Here is a 19,496-nt window from a genome sequence, read left to right as displayed (position 1 = left end):
GCTCCTCAAAGTAGGAAAAGCGGGCTCGCCAACGTGGTAAATGCAATTGCCTAGTAAAGTTAGATTATGGTAAGTTTTGTGTTGGAACTTCTTGTAAAATTTGTGTAATTACCTTCTCGTGAATCTCAGCTTTTACATCAGCGATTTTTTGACGGTCTTCACGAATGGCTTGGAAAGGGGTGAAACTAGTCTGGTTGTAGAACGCTTCACCCAAGACAGGCTTGTTGGCCTTGTCTTCAAGATAAGCATGGAATACAGAGAAAGCTCCAACGCCTGTCCAGAAAATCATATCCGTAGGTGAAAAGCGCGTGATGAGATTTCCAACAGAGTAAGCAGCAACACTGAAACTCAATGGGTGCTAAAGAAAATGTACCTTGCGATGAGAAAACTTGAAGTATTGACGAGCTAGAAAGAACACACACCCTGGTAACTCGAACAAGACCTTCAGGTTTCGTGTTGTGCGCACCCCAAGAAGTCCTGGTTTGGCCGTTCAAGAACACATCCATCATCGGGTTGGGAGCAAGCACAGCTTGCGCACTTCCAAAGATACCAACAGTCTTGAGAGCCGCTCTGTTAATACCAACAAAGTCAGCAAGGCGTTTTAAAGATATGGAACGGCATTCACACAACAACAACCATACCCAAGCAAGGTCAGAGGCAGGAAACGAACGCTGACACCTCGTGAGGCACGTGCATACAGCATAGCTATAGGAGCAGCCGTACCAGCCAAAGCCATCAACTTTGTGTGCTGGATATCCTTAGGTTTTGAATCTTTGCCAAAGACATTTTGTTTGAATTGGTCATTGTTGAGAAGAGCTGTTACTCCAAACAAGGGAATGAAGGCAAAGGGGAGTGCGAGAGCTGCGGCCATTGTTGTTGTTTTGCTATTACTTTAGGTCTTGTCTTGTACAAGTTGGTTGTTTCTGCTGTTGGGAGGAAACAAAAGTTGTTTTGGAGAGGTTTGAGACACCGAGATCTTTGCACAACTGCACACCTCCACATTGTTTGGCACAATTGGTGTTTGGAAAATTGTCCGTCATGTCGAACCAACGGTTGGGCGTGAAAGAGGTGAATGTTGTCGATTGCCAGAACGTTGTTGGACAACAACACGCATTTCCGTTGGACCAAACACGTAGGCGAGCAATCTCGTTGCCATTTAAACATTTAAACCACTCTAATCGGTAGGATACGACAAGCGTGTACCGAATCCGATATCCCTTGAATCACAGTCATGGAAAACACCACATTTGATGCCTGCATCTCCCAATTCCGTTTAATTAGTAGCGTGCCACGATCCCGAGTCTATTCAACAATATAAATAGGAAGTAGGTTCAGTTTGCGAGAGGCGTAAAAAAGCACCAGTCACGTCTCTCTCTTCCACCCACACATTAAAACGAGGAAGAATCTCTCTTTGAAGAGGGTCAAGTAGAAACTGGAACTACCACCAAGAGCCCTCGTCGGGCGTACCTTTGAAGTGCTGGTGACTACACCAGGCTAACTTGGCTTCCCAAAAGGTGCGTTTCTCATTTTCGTTGTTTGGTGGAGAAAAATGGAGCAATTGCCGTTAATTTGATGCATGGAAGGCAATCAGGACACTCATTATCATACATTTATATATAGAATTAAATTGTTAAATGGGATTCTGCTGCTGATTCTCTCATCCTCGAAAAAAACTTGGAAGATCATCCCACAGTCACCATTAGCACTCGCCGTCAATCGAACTGGTGGCACCATCCTCCACTAGTTTTGAAACTATCGTGATTTCATAAATCAACCTTATATACCTCCCATTCACACGTCAGAGCCTCGACAGTTTCCTTGCAAGGAAATTTAAAAATCACCTTCACAACACCAAACATGACTTCTATGGTTAGAGGCCATAGTAAAGAAGCTAGCAACACCCAAATGATGAGATTACCAAATCTGCCATCTCTAATCGAGTTTGGTAAAATGAGGTTTCTGATCTTTGACGCCCCAAGTCCGGTGACTCTTCCCACATATGCTGCAGTAAGCCACAATTATGTGTGTGCATTCAGCTATATCAACCCTGAATGATTAATTCTTGTAGGAAATGGAGAAAAACAATGTTGTAGATGTAGTGAGGGTGTGTGAACCCACATACGACAGAGCAGAACTAGAAAAGAGAGGGATTAAAGTGCATGATTTACCATTTGCTGATGGTACGATACACTATATTGTAGCTCGTGTGTGAACAAACAGCTTAACGCACTATCTTTCAGGAGATCCACCACCAAGCACTGTTGTAAACTCGTGGTTGGATCTAGTCCAAGAAAGATTCATAACCAACAAGGATAAGGCTAATGGCGTGGCTGCTGATAGTCCTGGCCCTTGTATTGGAGTTCATTGTGTAGCTGGACTGGGAAGGTGGTGTAAAAACGAACAGAACATTCCCGCATGCAATCTGTCGCTAAATATCCACATTTCTTTTACAGAGCACCAGTACTGGTCGCGATGGCTCTTATTGAAGCAGGAATGAACCCGTTGGACTCTGTCATATTTATTCGGGAAAGAAGAAAAGGAGCAATCAATGCTCGCCAATTGAAATACATTGAAGGATACAAACGTAGGTCCAAGGAGAAATCTTGTATCATATGCTGACTCTGCATGTAATCCCTCCAACACTCAACAACACCTCTTAAACCCCACTAAAATCCACTCGAATACCGAAAGAGACACTCTATAATACCGAAGTTTTTGTATTTAAAGTAAAACACATGATAGCTGGTCTCGCTATCACCCAATACGAACCCAACACCACACCACACACACATATCTCGTTATTTAAATAGATTCCGAACGTCAGTCAAGAAAACATGTAGCATCTTTTAAGTTTAAAGTGTCAAAGGACACTTTTTTTGGTCACAGTGGAACATTTGTTTCCTTGTGGAGGACTTCAGCCAATAGAGTTAATGTTGTTAGAATAGAAGTTTTCCTCGAATTTGGCTTCCCGTGAATGTATAACAATAGAGAGAGAGCCTCAAAATTGAAAATAACTGGAATATGAGCAAAAACGACACCAAATAGAAGAGAGATGGAAATAAAATTGTGCATACTAAAATGAAGAACTGAGTGATTTGTGTGAGGTTCGTTCAAAGAGGTTTATTTGCTAGTATAGTAGAGACGAGACGAGTACAGCACAAAAGACTGCCAGCGTCCAGTATGGTGTAGACTTGTAGTAGGATGCAGAGGTTGAGGCTTTAGGTACTGTAGATGGTGAGGGTTGTGAAGGCGATGGCTCTATCTGAGGTTGGATGTATGGAGATGGATAGGGAGTTGCTGGTGCTGTAGTTTGTACATAAATTACGCCGTGCATTCCTGTATAAATAGTGGTGAGTTCTTGTATTGAGAGAACGTAACTGATTTGATATCACCTTGGACACAGTGCTGACCATTCCGACAGCTAAGGGCGAGGAGAGAATCTTACGTTAGCGATTTCTAAGAATGAAGTTTACTCTGTAAACGTTGGTTGATTCTCTCTACATACAAAGTGTAGATAGTCCCTGGAGTTGTAAAGGTTTGGTTCCAGAAGCCACCAATAAAGCCCGAGTCAAACCCACTTGGCAGAGCTGTGCATGATGTAAGTGCTGTTCCTTGCTATTAGAACAAAAACCAGTAAGGGTAGATTCAGATTCTCCTAGATAGCCATTCACAGCTTCCGCAAAACTGTGGGCCACCAACGCTTAACGAGCTGATTCAGACATGGACGCTTACAGTAACTGAATGAGATCCACCTAAGAATGACCATACAACAGTATCACCTATTTGGGAAAGTGTGTTTGTGTGAGTAACGAAGCTTCCACACCGCAAACTGAAAAATGAATCAAATGCCAAGATTCCAAAACGGGAATGGTTCCCAAGTCAATAAGTAAAGACACACCAGGCTGTATCCAGAGAGCACTAGGCTGATATCCACCCTGCCCAGGGAGAGGCCCAACGGTGACGTTCCAGAGAGCCGCATTTGATGGTAGAACTAAGCACAGTGTTGCAAGTCCTACAGCACAAAGGAGCAAGCTGCTTTGAGAGTACGGTGCCATTGTGGACAGGCTAGACGACCTTGTCACAGGCTCCTTCGCAGTTTACTACTACTACACTCCTAAAGGGGATTTGAAGAAAAGATAACAAGAATCTTGTGTGGTAGTTTTTTGGACGTGATTGGGACGAACAGAGTATGGACTGCCTAGTTGTGCAATAAGAACGAGTCTGGAAGGTATTTGAAAGAACAAGGTACGGGGTGCAGCTGGTTGCGGTACGGAGAAGCTTCTGAATATTTGTTAGTTTGCGTAATTTCCTGCATTCCACTCGTTTACTATAGACGAAGTAGAGTTTTTTTGACAGAATAACAATTACACATTCAATTTTAACATATTTTCAAGCTCTAGAAAGGTTCACCATTACCTTGTGGCAGGGTGTTTCAATGTTTCCATTCCGACAACAAGTTCACTCTGATTTCCGAGCAACTTGGCGCACAGTATTGTCTGGGAATTCAAACTCCCTTTTCTCAGATATTCTGATTCATAGAGGGCCTGAGTAATTGCAATAAATTGCCCTTTTCAGTAGTAGAAGATGGATTCAAGAAAAAATTGACCTCCCTTTGCATCCAATCTTTGCAGCCAGGAGGACTTGAAGCGCTATATCAGAGTAACTGCCGGATCCAAAGTTCTAATTCAAAGAAGTTGCCCGAAAACTACGCCCGTCGCTCTGCCTCTTCCGTTTTTTTCAATTGCGTCGGCGATGTAAGTTTCGGTATTCTCAAGGTTGTATTTTCTGTGTTTGTTGTGCAGCTGCTGCATATGCATAAGAATAACTTCCCGTTAGGTCAAGAAGGCTAGTAAAGAGTGTTACAACGGGAAAAGGTGTGACTTTCAGAAGGTACCAGTTGTCGGGACCAGTTGTCGCAACGAACTCTGGTTGTTGACAACCATGATGCAGCTGCATTTAGAAAGGCATTGCTGTTCGATTATCACGAGTAGAAGCAAATCAGACCTCTTAGCTACATATGTGCTTCTCACAATACAAGGTGTAGAGCCCCTTTGGTCAGATCTGTGCGAGCCGACACTCCTAACCTTGACAAACAGTTACACAGAAAACGTGACCAGTGCTGTGTTTGTAACGACCAAGCCATCCTTAGAAGACAAACTTTTGATGAATGCATTAAATGCGTTATTTTATTTGAAGTGCCTTGCATTTACTACGTGACCATGAGACTAGCATTAACGATAATGACTGACGAGATGATGTCCAGGTGAGACTCCTACTAATCATCGGATCTGACTGCCTTTTGCAAGTCACTCTTAAATTCCAGGAATCGGTTGGAATATGTGGTGAAATCCATAGACCAGACTCGTGGCTCTGATTGATATTCTACTAGAGTACTTGATTTCGACTTTGATGTCCACTTGATTGCCACATCGTCAATCAGACCAAGTGTGGATGAGAGATACTAAAAATGAAGGAAGTGGCTATTCAACAGTTGACAAATGGGTTTCCAAGCAATCAGACTACTCACAAGTACATGCACAAAACCATTCGATCCATTAATGTTGGAGAACTGGATTACACCTCCTGAGCTCTTGATCAAAGTTTGGATGTGCTCTCCGATACGATGTCCGGGTCCATTCACAATCCACTCGGGCCTGTTTGAAAACAACGTTAGCGTACCGTTTGACAGGATAACGCAAGAGGACAATATTCCAATAAGCAAGTTCAGGCAAAACAAACTACTTGATGTGACATACTCTAATGTTCCAATAGCGTGAGGTTGATCGGGAGACAACCGTATTGAGAGTGATGGAATTGATTTCGGCGGTTTGGGGAAATCCTTCCATGTACGACCGGTCATGAGGATGACCAACGAAATCAACGAGAGGAAGACTACACCAACGTTGACCGCCGTAGTATACTCTGGTGTGGAGAATTCGTAGCCAAACCATGGTGCTGCGTTGAAGATGATTCCTGTGAGTCTAAGTTGGATGGACGGGGTTGTTAGTGGGCTGTCGGAAAGGACCCTTCGTTTCCGTTGGTCCTCTGTATACGTTCATGAACAAGCGTTCAAAAGTCGTTGAAGGAGCAACGCTTGGTGGGCAAACATGATGTACGTACGACACCAAGATTCCGGCGGTGTGGCCGATAGTGATTGCCCTAAAACCCCAGCAAGTGGAATGTTGGTGACCATGTTCGTGATGTGACTCCTTTTTGGCACTTGCCTAGTAAATAGCATAAAGCAAAGAATGACGACTCCAATGGTGATTTCCTAATAGAATGTAAAAATAGAGCGGATTGTCAGAAGTGGTCTATCTTCCTCACTCCGAAACCACAAAACGTTCAACGAACACAAGGAGACTTACAAACGTATAGGCACTCGACCGTTCCCAGAGCGAGATTAGCATTTCCTTTGCAGCTTCTTGAAGGCTTGGCCCGTCCATTCTGAACTTGTTTGGTGGTGGATGGAAGCTTGGATTGGTTTTTGCCAGTTGACGAAACGATATGTTTCAACCAATGGACTCTGGCGGCTTCTCGCCTGTCTCTAATACGGACACAGTGATTCCTCAATCTCAAATGAGGCTGGAACGCTCAGAAAGTGCATTCCATCTTTCGCACAGTGACAAATCATTCCAAGGTACCCAACTGATGTGTGCTTCGCTCAACTCGTCAACCAAGTGGATGGGAACCTTACTTTTCGTTGTCAATAGATCTGCTGCAGTTTGAGAAACGACTTTCCGAGACTCTTTATGATGCTCGACAAAAGACTAGAAGATGGCAAGGTGTGTTTAGACACGGTGGATCTGATGCTGATGCAAAAGACGAAGCTTATTGATTCGAACTGGATTTCTAGTTGGCATGGCTATTGTAGTAGCTATTGCATCATGGCTGGCTTACAAGGTGTACCTGACTCCATGGGAAGATGAGGAGGTAAAGACACAAATATAGGACTAGAGTCGCTCAGCTCTAATGTAGTCTCGCCGCCTGTTAGGGTCTTCCAATACGAAAGGGCTGGACAATAGTAGCCTTCTCATCAATCATGCTCTTCTTGTTCTACTTTTATGTCTCTGGGATGTATAGCGACAAGCTCCTGCTTTCCACACGGTAAGGTCACTTGGTGTTTTGATGGTTTGTGTGTTTGTCCTCACTTTTCTCCTGTCTACTGTGCAGCTATGTGGACCAATGTAATAGATCACTACGGCCATTCAACTTGGCATTCAATCGTGACAACAAGGGTGAAATAACGTTTCAGAGACTAGTCCCCAAGAACTTTGCCGATGGATATAGCGCATTTAGAGAAAAGTACAAGCCAGAATTCTCAAATAAGTAGCTCTTACACAGAAATGTCTATACTAGTACATTTATTATTATTACTTATTTAGTTTAATAGAGTAGATTAATGCACATAATTCGTGGTTTATGAGGTTATGCTCTTCGTCGGCAAGTCAAACACGACGGGAGAATTGGTAGCGTGGTAACCGCCGTCACATATGGATGAATTTATATAAGTTGTGATGTCTGAATGTTCCACACCATATTCTTGATGAATATGACCAAACACGTGTACGGGCACTTTGATTGCATTGACACGCTCCGCGAGGGCTTCGTCTCCAATATTCTGTATGAGTTAAGAATGTTACTTCGTCGGCCTAGCTTGGGCAACCAACCCTGAGCAGAATACACTTACTCCCTTGTGCCATAGAGACTTGTCCCGACGCATGTATGGAGGTGTGTGAGTGACTAGTACAGTCGTATCGGCAGGGATGGCAGCTACATAAGAATTAAGTTCTTTTCCACCTCGAGCTCTGTAGAATGCCGTGTCTTCTTCGGCAGGCACACAAGCAGGAATGAAGGGCATTCCATACAGATTAACTGATGTACCTGGTATCGTAAAGCCTTCGTTTATCAGTACAACGATGCCATCTCGTTTAGCATCATCTCCCATTAGGATATTTCTAACAACCTGGCCATCTATGAAGGGAGTGTCCTTATATAATTCTATATTCATAGTTCTAAAGAAGGCGACCTCGTCTTCCATGGACGGTAGCGGCCTGCTTCCGGCGGTTGGATTATGGTGTTCTTTACCATGCGCGTCGTAGAACGTGGTGTCGAAGGTGTAGTCGTGGTTTCCTGGGACTATTATCTTGTGTTTGAAGCCTGGAAGAGCCCGAAACCATTTGGCAAAGTCAGTAACCTCGTCAAATGATCCAGTGAAACTGAAATCTCCAGCGTGGACAAGTATATCACCATTTGGAATTGGAATTTCTAAGAGATCAAAGGAATAACATGAGTACAAATAGTGAGGGGGACACTGAAATTGGCATGTTCGCAGAGCGGGCAGCAAATCGAGAGGGACCGATCGACACGCCGACAGTTATAGTGTTATCTTGTAAGAACAATCAAATTCTCCAAATCCCAACTTCAACGCAGGTAGTGACCAAGCAAGGGAGCTTTGCTTACCAGTGTGCCTGCAGTGAGTATCTGATATGCAGACAAATCTGATGTGATCTTTTGAAGGGACGACGGGGAGCTCTCCGTCCAGTGAGGTTTTCAACATTTTAGCCTTTGAGCACCGCCTAACAAAAAAGACATACGTTACAAAGCTGCTAACGCGATCCACTGGTTCGTAAAAGGGAGCTTACCGTTCAAAGTTCGTAAATGATCTCAGACGCTGTTCACTTTGCCAATTTGAAATTCCGTGTGAACGAAAAAATAGAAAACACGAGGCAATCCGTATCAAACTGACGTATTAACGATAGGATTTAGCAAACATCTCGCGTAGTATTCGAATATTTGGTCGATGCATGCGTTCGATCACGTTGGATCCTGAATGATTCGTCGAACATCTGACACAACAAGCAGCTTCTGACTTTGAAAACCCCGCAAGATAGTGATGCTAAAGAATGAATCTAATCGCTTCAACGGTATCTTCACTTATATCCCCTTGGAGAACTGAACCTTTGGATACCTCAGTCCTGGTCGTCGGTTCGTCTGAAGGCAGGAAACATGTGCTGAAAAGGAACGGAACATCTTCGACTCCATCAAGCTCATCGCCAAAGAAGCTTCCCTATTTTGTTCCGCCTGGTACGATCCAGTTTCAACCGCAAAGTGTCCGCTAGAACTAACCGTCATTACACATTAGATCAAATCACTCTTCATCCAAGAGAATCAACCAACGCTGCGCGGAGAGGCGTTGTATACCCCACGACTGTACAAATACGCAAGTCCCTGTGCTGTACTTTCGATATAGTCGCCGAAACTTTCTCTGTTCCATTCAACAATGGCGAGAAAGGTGCATTGCCTGTTACAAGGCGGTGTATCCCTCCAGTTTACGCCGGCATGCGACCGAAAGGTGCTGTCTTGTTGATACCAGGATTCGCATCCAATGCCCAAATATTCGATATGGGGGGATTTGGAGGGCCGAATCAAACTCTCGGAAGGTAAACAGACGCTGCTCCTGCCATTACGTGCATTCAGCTAACTCATCATTCTGGAAACACGCTAGAGGCAAATCTGGACCGAGTTTCATCGAATTTTTTGCAAAACGTGGGTATGACGTCTTTGCTATGGACTTGCGTGGCACTGAGCGCTCTATTGCACTTGGTGCGCCGTGCGCGGAATCAGTCAAAGAGCACATTGAGGTGGATGTCCCTAGCGTAATCGCTTTTATAAAGGACTTGGGTCCGCACGACAAGATTTATCTAATTGGACACAGTATGGTAGGATTTTCTGTTACAAGGTGTATTAGACCATAGCATCCTTACGAATTACTGACTAGGGAGGTGCCATTTCATGTGCTGTCGCAGGACTCTATCCTGACGATGTAGCCGGCATCGTTCATGTGAGCACATCATCTTTTCCAGTACTCTACTTGGATTCTGAATTCGTTCTACTAGTTGGCAGGCCTCTACGCTCAGACAACTCCTTTAATCAGCACTCTGGCGAGGGCGTGGGACACCAAAGTTCCTGCTGTAGTCAAGAGTGTCATTACATCGACCTTCTCTGCTACCAGTGCTGTCGCTCAAACATTCCTGTATCCGTTTGCGTCTAATCTTGCTTCATCAGGGGGAATGAAGCATGTAGTCAGATATGTACGCCAGCAGCCTCTGCCGGTCAGGTTTGGAGTGAGAGTAGGATATTTTTTGCATAGGCTAGCGCCAGCCTGGCTGGAAAAGTATGTAAATTTTCGACCAGCTTTCCATATTGCGTTGTTTGAGTCTAAATGGCATCTCTTAGAGCCGTGTGGGAACAAATAACAGCTTGGGAAACAGGCAGCGTTGAAGATATGTGGGGATTTGTTCTCTCAAGTCTTGAATCACCCTCCCTTGGTGTATATTACTCTCTAGTCTCCATGGTTCTTCATCGAGCGGCCATCGACGGATGGAAGGTAGTCAACTCCTCACCCATTCAGATACTCGAAGCTGAAGATGTCGTCGGTCTTCAGTGGGATGGCCCAAGCGCATCTGACGAACGTAATGGTCTTCCTTCAGCATCATCCGATGGTGAGGATTCTGAAGGAGAATTAGACGAATCAGAATCGGACTTGTGCAGTAATTTGGATCGGTTTGTTTTCGAATCACCAGAAGAGCGGTGGGAACGGCACTTAGGGTCAGTTGAGACTCGCGAAGTCGGTGCTCCCTTCGTATCCCAAGCTTCGAATAGTAGAATCGACTGGCTAGATTTGTCCCCATCTCCGTCAGTATCGACGCCGCCTTTAGAATTGCCAATGGCAGCCAGTCCAACTACAGTGACAACCCCTACATCTGCTACCATGTCTGCCACAAATCCGAGCTATCAGTATTATGGTGGTCCTACAGCTTTGACTGCCACAACTAATATTGTAAATGCCAACAAGCCATTGCGACGGACGCATTCTGTTTCAAAGATGACATCCGCTGTGACCAAGGCAGACTATGATATGAAGGACGATCACTGGCAAAGTTGGGATGAGCTAGCTCCGTATCTAAGGTCATTTGAAAGACTGTTGCATGTCCCTCTCTTTGTTGGTGAGTCGGAAAACTATGTTTTGAAGACTAAAGAAACCAAATCAACAATTTAACTCTAATGCATCTGTCCCTCAAGCTTACGCAAACGCAGATCAAATTTTGAGACCAGATGATACCAAAGAGATTGCAACTAAGTCAGCCTCCCGATTCAAAGATGTGAGAGATCATAGCCATCCAGAAGCTTGCAGAAATTTTAGGAAATGACACTTCCATTTCGTTAATTAGGTAATTCAATATGTAGAAGTTACTTCACGAGCTCCAAGTCCACGTCCCAAGTCACCACGCTTACCACCGATATCTATACCCACATCCATACCAACCATTGCTTCCAGTGTAAATATCAAAGCCAGCAAAGTATTATATATGACATCAACAGCAGCAGCAACAACATTATCGCCATCTTCGGAATCAGCAACAGACGCCACACCTCCGTCACCCAGTACACGTCGTCGAGGCATATCAATGGCCTTGACTCCATTAGAGCACGAGGATGCACCGACAGTATCTGAAGAAGATCAGATTCTTAAAGTCAGACGTACACGAGTAAGGTCATCAATGACTCTAAATCTGGCTTCCAACCTCCATGCCGCATCATCATCACGTCGTGCGGGCAAGATTGATGCTCGAGTCGATGCTATTCAACTCGAGAACAGTGGTGGTGGTCTCAAGACTTCTGCTGGACCTCCACGTGCAGATGAAGAGTCAAGCAAAACTCAGGATGATGCTGTTCCAACATCAGAGACTGTAAATAGAAGAGATTCGCGGAAAAAGGGAGATTTCGGTGCACCAGTCTATTCGCTGCCCAAAGAGGTCAAGTTTGGACATGCAGATATTCTTGGTAAGCCAATGATGTTTATAACGCGTGGAAAAAAATGACTCGTTAGGTCAAAGTACTAATTGTCGTGCGTTTTCATCAATGTTATTAGGAGGTCGCAATGCTGAACTCATGTGGGCCAAAATAGCAGATTGGTTGGACACCACATCTTCAAGAGAGCGAGAATGGAGGTAAGAATGACGCTTCAATGTGATGAACCTTGCCTTGGTTTGACTTTTCGACTCCATCCCCTTGAACTAGGTATCGTAGACGATATTCAGTGGGTTAAAACTAAAGCCTGCTTAATTTGTAGACGACTAATATTCTATATCTTCGAACAAAACATTGTGCAAATTCCGGCCTTTTTTCTTCTTCCTCAAGAAACCTATTGGAGGCTGGCGGTGGATAAAACGTTAGAGCTAGTTATTCTCACGGAAGCAATGAAGGACTAACTCGAAAGCAACTTATAGCTCCCTATGGTGGGAAAAATTCCAAGGTTTAGACCAGAATCCATTGTTCTCTCCAGCTCTCGGCTCTGGCTTGTTCTCAGCTTCCGTAAGCCAAGTCCAAAAAACCTTTCCCTTCTATCTCTCTTCTTCGTCACGTTTTCTTTGGATTTTCAGTTTTGCCTTCGAAAGGAAAGTTGAAGTTTTTTGTTGACTCAAGACGAGGACTCAGAGTTAGGCCAGTCGAACCTCCAATGATGATGGGTATAGATCAATTCAACCATAGCTATGAAAGGAGCTACCCAAATCACCCCCACGCAGGCGCTCTTAGCTCGTTTTTCCAAAACGACATGGACGAAGAAAGCATCAACAACCATAATCTCAAGCAAAAGGAGCCATTTCGTACAGGAGTAGATAATCATATGAAGCAACATGAGCTATTTGACTTGGAGAACGACGAGTTTTCTACTACTAGTACCCCGCAAACCGCAGAATCAGCTTTGTTGAGCTTCCATCGTGAACATCCGGTAGAGGTCAAGGAGGAGTTCCAAGACGAAGGAGGCCATTGGAACACAACAGAACAGCAACCTGCGGTACAATATACAGTGTATGTATGATTTGATTGAGTTAAACTTAAGGTTTGAACAGTTTATGGGCCCTTGCCTTCACAGTTTGGGGCTATAAGCTCAAATGTCGAGATGTTGTTGAGGAATGGAGGAGCTTTCAATTGTATCTTGACTTTTATATGTTTATGTTGAAATCAATCGTTGAACGATTGATTTTCGTTTCCTGTCTCGACTTTAAACTAACGTTGTCGAAGTCATCTTTAACACATTTCGCTCAATGTTCATTATTTTGCTTCTTCTTTTGATGCAGGCCACCGAATGAGCTCCATGGTCGTATTATAACGACAATAACAACTACCGTGATACCTGCCTCCGAGCAAGAAAGGAATCATCCATCCACTATAACTGCAACTCCATCGCCTGCTAGGAGGAAGTCGAAACGTCTTCAAGGAAGCATATCAACTCCAGCATCATCTGTACAATCTTCTAGGTCTACACCTTCATCGCCATCTACATCACCAGAGCCCGAGGAAGAAGACGAAGACCACACATACCGTGAAAGTCGTAGGCAAAAGTCAGATAGTAGTAATACCGGCAACTTCCTCCAACCACCATCATCAAATCAACCACCATGCTTCTTCCGATCGACCAAACAGTTATTTGCCTTATACTCACAAGACGGTAGTCAAACATTCAATATCAAGATACGAGGAAAAGTCGACCGCGGATTCTTTTTAGCGGAAGGTGATTGGACATGCTATCGCCGAAACTACTTCCAAATCTCGGCTGGATTCTTGTGTCTGGACTCGAAAGGAGCTACAGTCTTGGCACCATGTGCTATGCAGTCCCAACATGCTGGATTGGTAAATGTAAAGTCCTTTTCCTTGAACTTGACAGCCATGAGTGGTGATAAAAAGGTTGCTGTGGTGCAGGTAATGGCCTATTTTGATATTCGACGATACCGTTTCTTGCCCCATTGCCAACACCTTTCTCTTAACGTTTTCAGCATACTGCTAAACGAGACAAGGGCCCACAATTGATACCGCAACCGCGAGTAGTGGCCTCTGGAGGCGATCCAAACATACCCATCGCACCACCACCAACTGTAATTTGTACTGATGGTTTAGACGTGAAAGGTCCAAGCAGGGCCATGAATCCTAGTATATTGTCATTTGAGCGTCTACAGTTCAAGAACGCCACAGCGAATAATGGTAAAAGACGGGCTCAACAGCAGTACTATACGTTGGTGATTGAGCTGTTTGCCAATATTGAAGGAATCAGTACTCCTAAACTGATTGCAACATGTGAATCAGTAGGATGTATAGTACGTGGCAGGTCTCCAGGCCATTATGGTGATAAGACGAATGGAAAAGAAGGAGGTCCAGTCGATGTGCGAGAGTTGAGTCCACAGAGGCCAACTCATCACAGTACACGTAGTCTGGCTCGTGGTATGCCATCAGGAATATCTGCACCACCGCCATCCCCAGCACCTAGCCCCGCCCGATACACGGCCTTCCCGCCAACTATATCCAACCTTCCCCGTAGGGCTACCTTGTCACATCTAGGAGGTCCCTTTAGTCTGGCAACACCGATAGTCCCCGGCGATCAACGCCGTCGTATGTCTCTAGCCGTAATGCAACCCACATCGCCGTATTATAACCCATACTATCAATTCCCTGCTGTAGCATATCCACAATCTGCCGCTGGTGACTTGCTGAGTAGCGCTCCACCACAATCACCATACAGTCACCCATCACCATATAATTATCCATCACCATACAATAACAATATAGGTCAGCATCGCCCGCGATCGTATTCTATTACAGAGTCGGATATGAGCTTTGCTAGTCAAGGAACTGGAGGAGCCTCACCCAGCTCGTACTCGGATAATAATGGTGATGAAGATGATACCATGGATCGCTTTGATATCGACTTGTCTGAAGAGACTCCTGCTACTACTGATACCAATCATATACAAACATTCCAACCTAGTCAGTTTGCAGGAGTTGGTCATGACTTGATGAACCAGCTTCTTACGATCGAAGATGAGGATGAGGACGTTGAGCTGGAGAGGCTGTTGCAAATGGTTGCCCAAACTCATGATTGAGCAACAGAGAGCGGGAAGATTTGGAGATTATGAAGAATGAATGGGCTTGTTCTAAGTTTTGTTTGTTTGAATTAGAAAATGTAACTGTAAATTTAGTCTGCTATCTTTCCCCTGAAATCAAGTAATCAAATAAAATATAAATTTGAATGGAAACGACACGTCCTACACGCGTTTATGTGGTCTATTCCAACCGCATTTCGCATTTGTCATTCTTCGAAACAAGAATTACAATTTCAAGCTTGTGCAGCCCCAACAATGTTTACATCATATAGCAGGGAGCCCTCAATGTTGAGCAAGGAGATAACTACTGAATTCGCAGTCAGTATGGAGTGTGTATCTTGTACAGAATCCGTTAAGAAGGAGCTTGCCAAAAACCCAAGAGTTTCGAATATTGAGATCTCATTAGCAGACCAACGAGTCGTAGTAACAGTTGAGTATTTGTGCTAGTTTCGACTAGTAAACTTTGCCTTGACTCTCTGATTCTGGCATTATAAAACAACGCATCTAAAGCTTACACATTTCCATGAACTTCTTAGTCAACAACACCACCATCACACATATACCACACACTACGCAACATAGGCCGAACAGTTGTATTCCGTGGGGTAACAGGCCGTCAAAACCTCCCCAACTCTGCAGCCGTATCCATCTTCGAACACTTTCCAGGCGTGAAACCTGGTCAATGGGCTCAACACGACAATCGCGGACTCGCACGTCTTGTACAAGTTGATGACGATACATGTATGGTCGACATTACATGTGAGGGTTTGGAAGCTGGCAAGATCCACAGTGTGAATATCCGCGAGTGTGGTGATATCTCGCGAGGTGCATTGTCTACTGGAGAGGTATATGTGTCACTGGGACAGATGAATGTGGACGACCAAGGGAGAGGGGATCTTGTTGCGGAGAGTAGGCTCAAGATATGGGATGTGGTTGGACGATCGATTGTTGTTGAGCCTGTTGAACGACCGTTGGCTGTGGCACATGCTGATAGTGTGTGTGGTATAATAGCTAGAAGTGCAGGCTTGTTTGAGAATGTCAAGAGGGTGTGTTCGTGCTCTGGGAAAACTCTTTGGGAAGAAAGTAGTCGCATTTAGGAAGAACTGAGTCATAAGTATAGTAGCTGTTCCTAGAGGTCCCAATCTAAACAAATTGCTTTTATATACAATATATGCTCATAGTTTACAGAATGTTGATTTCAATCACGGCTTCTCCCTCCCTCTTCATCGTAACGTATTCCAATATCTCGGTTGGCAACACAAACTCCTCATCCTCCAGCTCTACCTTTTCAAGCTCTCCGAAAGCCAGGTTGACACGTCGTCTTATACATATTTCATCAACTCTAAAGACCTCCCAAAACCGAAACTCTCGGGTCTCTATTCTACTTTTTCGTGATTCTGCTGTCCATTCCACACGTATTTTCTCATACACCAGAGTTCGATACGTGCCTATATCTTTGGCCATGGATTCGGACTGCTTATATACAGTGTGACTGATACAGCCGTGATCGTATAAGTCGGCGTTTGGTTGCGAAGCAATGTACGCCATGACTGGAATTGGTGTTGATATTTTCCTTCTGGCGGTTTGCACCACACTAGCTTTATCTTTATCGTGGAGCCAATTCAATAGTGGATCTCCATCTTCCTCTTCTGATTCACTTTCTGTGTCGTCTTTGAGAGATGGCGGACTCGAAGGTGTTGACGACTGCTGTCGTTGCTTGGATTTAGGACTGCTAGACTTTCTCGGTGATGGTGGATTTATCGGAGCTTGACAGATACTGTCCTTCCTCGGCGAGATAGCCTTCATGGTTGGTTCTCTGCGAAAACGTCGAATGCGTATCTGTTGCTTTTTTTCACGATAGTCGTACCAATTCAAGTACACGCGAAACATCATCTTTTCAGTTAAATAAAGAACAAACGTTTTTCTAAGACACAATGTACGCGTCAAGAGCGCGAACACGTGGATTTGGATGGATTTTAAAATAGCAATTTGTATTCTACAAAGCAAGCTTATAAAGTATACACCAGCACCACTGGTAATCGCTCAGCCAATGAAGCCGGTTTGGTCTCGGAAGTGCTTTTGAGAGTTTTGCTTGTACCCGACTTTAGCTCTAAAGTCAGTGTATGCTCTCATATTCAACCTAGCTTGAGCTTGACGACCCATAACTTCCTTACGTGCAGCAATCAGCTTTGTGGTATCCCATCCTACCAATGTACTTCCGTTATTAGAATAGTATCCCAGCTGTTTATATTCTTGCTTGAGGCGCTGCAAGATGGATTTATTGGATGATGGAGAGGTTGGTGGGATTGATTGCTTCCAGTATACGAGATATGCTCGATGACCTACACGTCTACCAGATGGTAAGACTAGTTCAGGGTTTGTTTCGTATGATGTAGGTAATGGTTTTGGAGCTGGTTTACTACTATCTCGTAGCAGTCTACGAGCGTTGGCATGTATTACGGCACTAGACAAGGCTTCCTCCGGTTTAGCATCAGACTCGACATCCATGCTACTAGATTCACCATTGGCATCTTTGTCATCATCTTCGACTTCTTCATCTGCTTCCTCTTCATCATCTTCCCAACCAGCATCTTCATCATTCACGCCATCCCATGTGGCTGAAAAGTCATAAAACTCACATACGTCAACACCGTCTCCACCACCATCATCGTGACCATACCAGATCTTGGTGTGGCCTTTATCAATCATATGTTTCCTAACTGATTCAATGGAGTGGAATGATTTGCCTCTACCATTACAATATAAGCAGATATTATATACTGAGATCTTCTCAGCTAGATATGCAATCAGTGCTTTAATGTCGGGCAAGTACTCCATATCTGGGATGAAGAAGGAGTGGGCTTTGGTCATATGTGTCATATTTCTAACGGAGGAAAAACGGATGTCAGGTCTCTCAGTCAACTTGCACAAGGTCATTGTCAGGCACTCACGATTCAAAAGTGGAGCTCTTGTGAGAACAGAACAAGCAGTCAGTTTCGTCCAGCCTTGGAGCAGAAGCAACCTTGGCTTCCCAGATAGCCTGTACTTGCTCTTCCGTCGTAGCATTGGCAAGTTGAGCACGGAAGTCTGGATGCTCTTCTTCATCAACTTCCATCGTTGATAGCTCTTGTGTTGTAGTGACGGCAGCAGCACTCCTGCTATTGTTGTTGGCATCCTGTTGTTGGGCGATTCTAACTGTAGGTATAGTTGCCGCATTAACACCAGTAGCAGAAGCCAGTTCCTTGTGTCTCTTTGACTGTAGATGGTTCGTATATGCGTTTTCTGTAGAGTATGTCTTTGTACATATCGAGCATTCGAATGTTGCATGTTGTCGAGTTTCATCTTCCTTGGTTTTGGTTTGTTGAGCTAAGGTGTTGCGTTATAGGAAAGTTAGCAAAGCGAATAGAAAGCAATTTTTCGTATGATATTGTGACTGAAGTCGACGATCTCTTCAACACACTGATGGCTGGAAAGCCATGCATATGTTCCAACAACACGAGGCACACCTTGAACTCGTTCTACAAAGCCTTGAGCAGTAACAGGAGGCAAGTCGGCCACCTTCCTCTTGAGATTGTATCTGTGCCAATCAGTCCTATGGTGATCTCGTTGTTCTTCTGGGCTTTTGAAAGCAACACGACAAGATACACAGGTAAACAGTTGTTTTCTGACGCTAGCAGCTATGGGTGGTCCATCGACTGAAGCAGTAGTCAGCTCAGACTCTGTCTCTGATACTACTGATACGTTGTCTGCCATTGCACCGTCTCCTTCTTAATAGATTTGAAATCAAAAGTCTTGGTTCTTGATCTGATGAGCGTGAGAAAAAAAAATCGTAGTTCCGCAACAAGGATGGAAGCTTTCACGCGTGCAATGACGTATGAGTACCACGATTACGCGTCAAAAAATATATGGCCCGTGATGCCGTGCTCTTTTCCAAATATCGCATCATATATTTCCACTGAATTCTGGCATTGTCACAAACACATCACAAACATGGCTGACCCAAACAAGCTTCCGTTTGGTACGTATAAGATTTCGTTGGGACGAAGTTTCCGCCAACCCACTACTGCTCCAAGTCACCATTTGCTGAAATGTATGTGTAAAGTTATTGAGTCGTTCAGTTTGTTGATGGCCCACAAGTCGTTGTTGCCAACCACGTTTTCTCATATAGATAATCATCGTCCTGAAGCCGTCACAGCTTGTCAAAGTGGATCATTGGAAAAGGACTCTAATGGAGCTTACACGGCTACCTACACATCACAATCTGTGAGTCGACGAGAGAGACCATGTTGGTTCAGCCGGATGCTAAGACCCGATTCTCGTTTCATAGGGAGATTATGCTCAAAAGTATACTAGTGGATTAACGACATCACCCACCACTGAGTGTGTTGTCATATTCGACCCAAAAACACACGTAAGCTTTGCTGCTTACGTCAAATTGTTATCTTATTTGATTATTGCCTATGTGAACTCAGTCATTGACTCGTTACCATCTTCACTTTGCACAGAGCTACGTGTTGGAACGTCTAGACTCAACTATCGCGTTCACTCATCAACGTG

The 19,496-nt window shown here is 44.3% G+C and overlaps 5 protein-coding genes across 5 annotated transcripts; 3 read left to right on the top strand and 2 right to left on the bottom strand.

Moving 5' to 3' along the window:
- Positions 1-5: 5 nt before the first annotated feature.
- Positions 6-871, bottom strand: SmJEL517_g00713 (uncharacterized protein; the record flags this gene model as incomplete). Its single annotated transcript, XM_031166642.1, has 4 exons — positions 6-50; positions 113-358; positions 423-570; positions 642-871. The coding sequence occupies 4 exons, from the start codon at positions 869-871 to the stop codon at positions 6-8; spliced, it is 669 nt and encodes a 222-aa protein (XP_031027583.1).
- A 986-nt stretch (positions 872-1,857) lies between these two features.
- SmJEL517_g00712 (uncharacterized protein) lies at positions 1,858-2,619 on the top strand (the record flags this gene model as incomplete). Its single annotated transcript, XM_031166641.1, has 4 exons — positions 1,858-2,007; positions 2,069-2,180; positions 2,241-2,385; positions 2,454-2,619. The coding sequence occupies 4 exons, from the start codon at positions 1,858-1,860 to the stop codon at positions 2,617-2,619; spliced, it is 573 nt and encodes a 190-aa protein (XP_031027584.1).
- Positions 2,620-12,616: 9,997 nt separating this feature from the next.
- Positions 12,617-14,939, top strand: SmJEL517_g00711 (uncharacterized protein; the record flags this gene model as incomplete). The annotated part of the gene is made up of 3 exons (XM_031166640.1): positions 12,617-12,873; positions 13,143-13,764; positions 13,839-14,939. 3 exons carry the CDS (start codon positions 12,617-12,619, stop codon positions 14,937-14,939), a joined length of 1,980 nt encoding a protein of 659 aa, XP_031027585.1.
- A 255-nt stretch (positions 14,940-15,194) lies between these two features.
- SmJEL517_g00710 (uncharacterized protein) lies at positions 15,195-16,053 on the top strand (the record flags this gene model as incomplete). Its single annotated transcript, XM_031166639.1, has 3 exons — positions 15,195-15,362; positions 15,476-15,985; positions 16,048-16,053. The coding sequence occupies 3 exons, from the start codon at positions 15,195-15,197 to the stop codon at positions 16,051-16,053; spliced, it is 684 nt and encodes a 227-aa protein (XP_031027586.1).
- Positions 16,054-16,982: 929 nt separating this feature from the next.
- SmJEL517_g00709 (uncharacterized protein) lies at positions 16,983-18,692 on the bottom strand (the record flags this gene model as incomplete). The annotated part of the gene is made up of 3 exons (XM_031166638.1): positions 16,983-17,823; positions 17,891-18,305; positions 18,446-18,692. 3 exons carry the CDS (start codon positions 18,690-18,692, stop codon positions 16,983-16,985), a joined length of 1,503 nt encoding a protein of 500 aa, XP_031027399.1.
- Between the last annotated feature and the right edge of the window lie 804 nt (positions 18,693-19,496).

Source organism: Synchytrium microbalum (assembly GCF_006535985.1).
Source record: "Synchytrium microbalum strain JEL517 chromosome Unknown SmJEL517_scf0002, whole genome shotgun sequence".
NCBI lineage: Eukaryota > Fungi > Chytridiomycota > Chytridiomycetes > Synchytriales > Synchytriaceae > Synchytrium > Synchytrium microbalum.
Note: the sequence above shows the minus strand (reverse complement) of the source record. Positions and strands in the feature narration are given on the sequence as shown.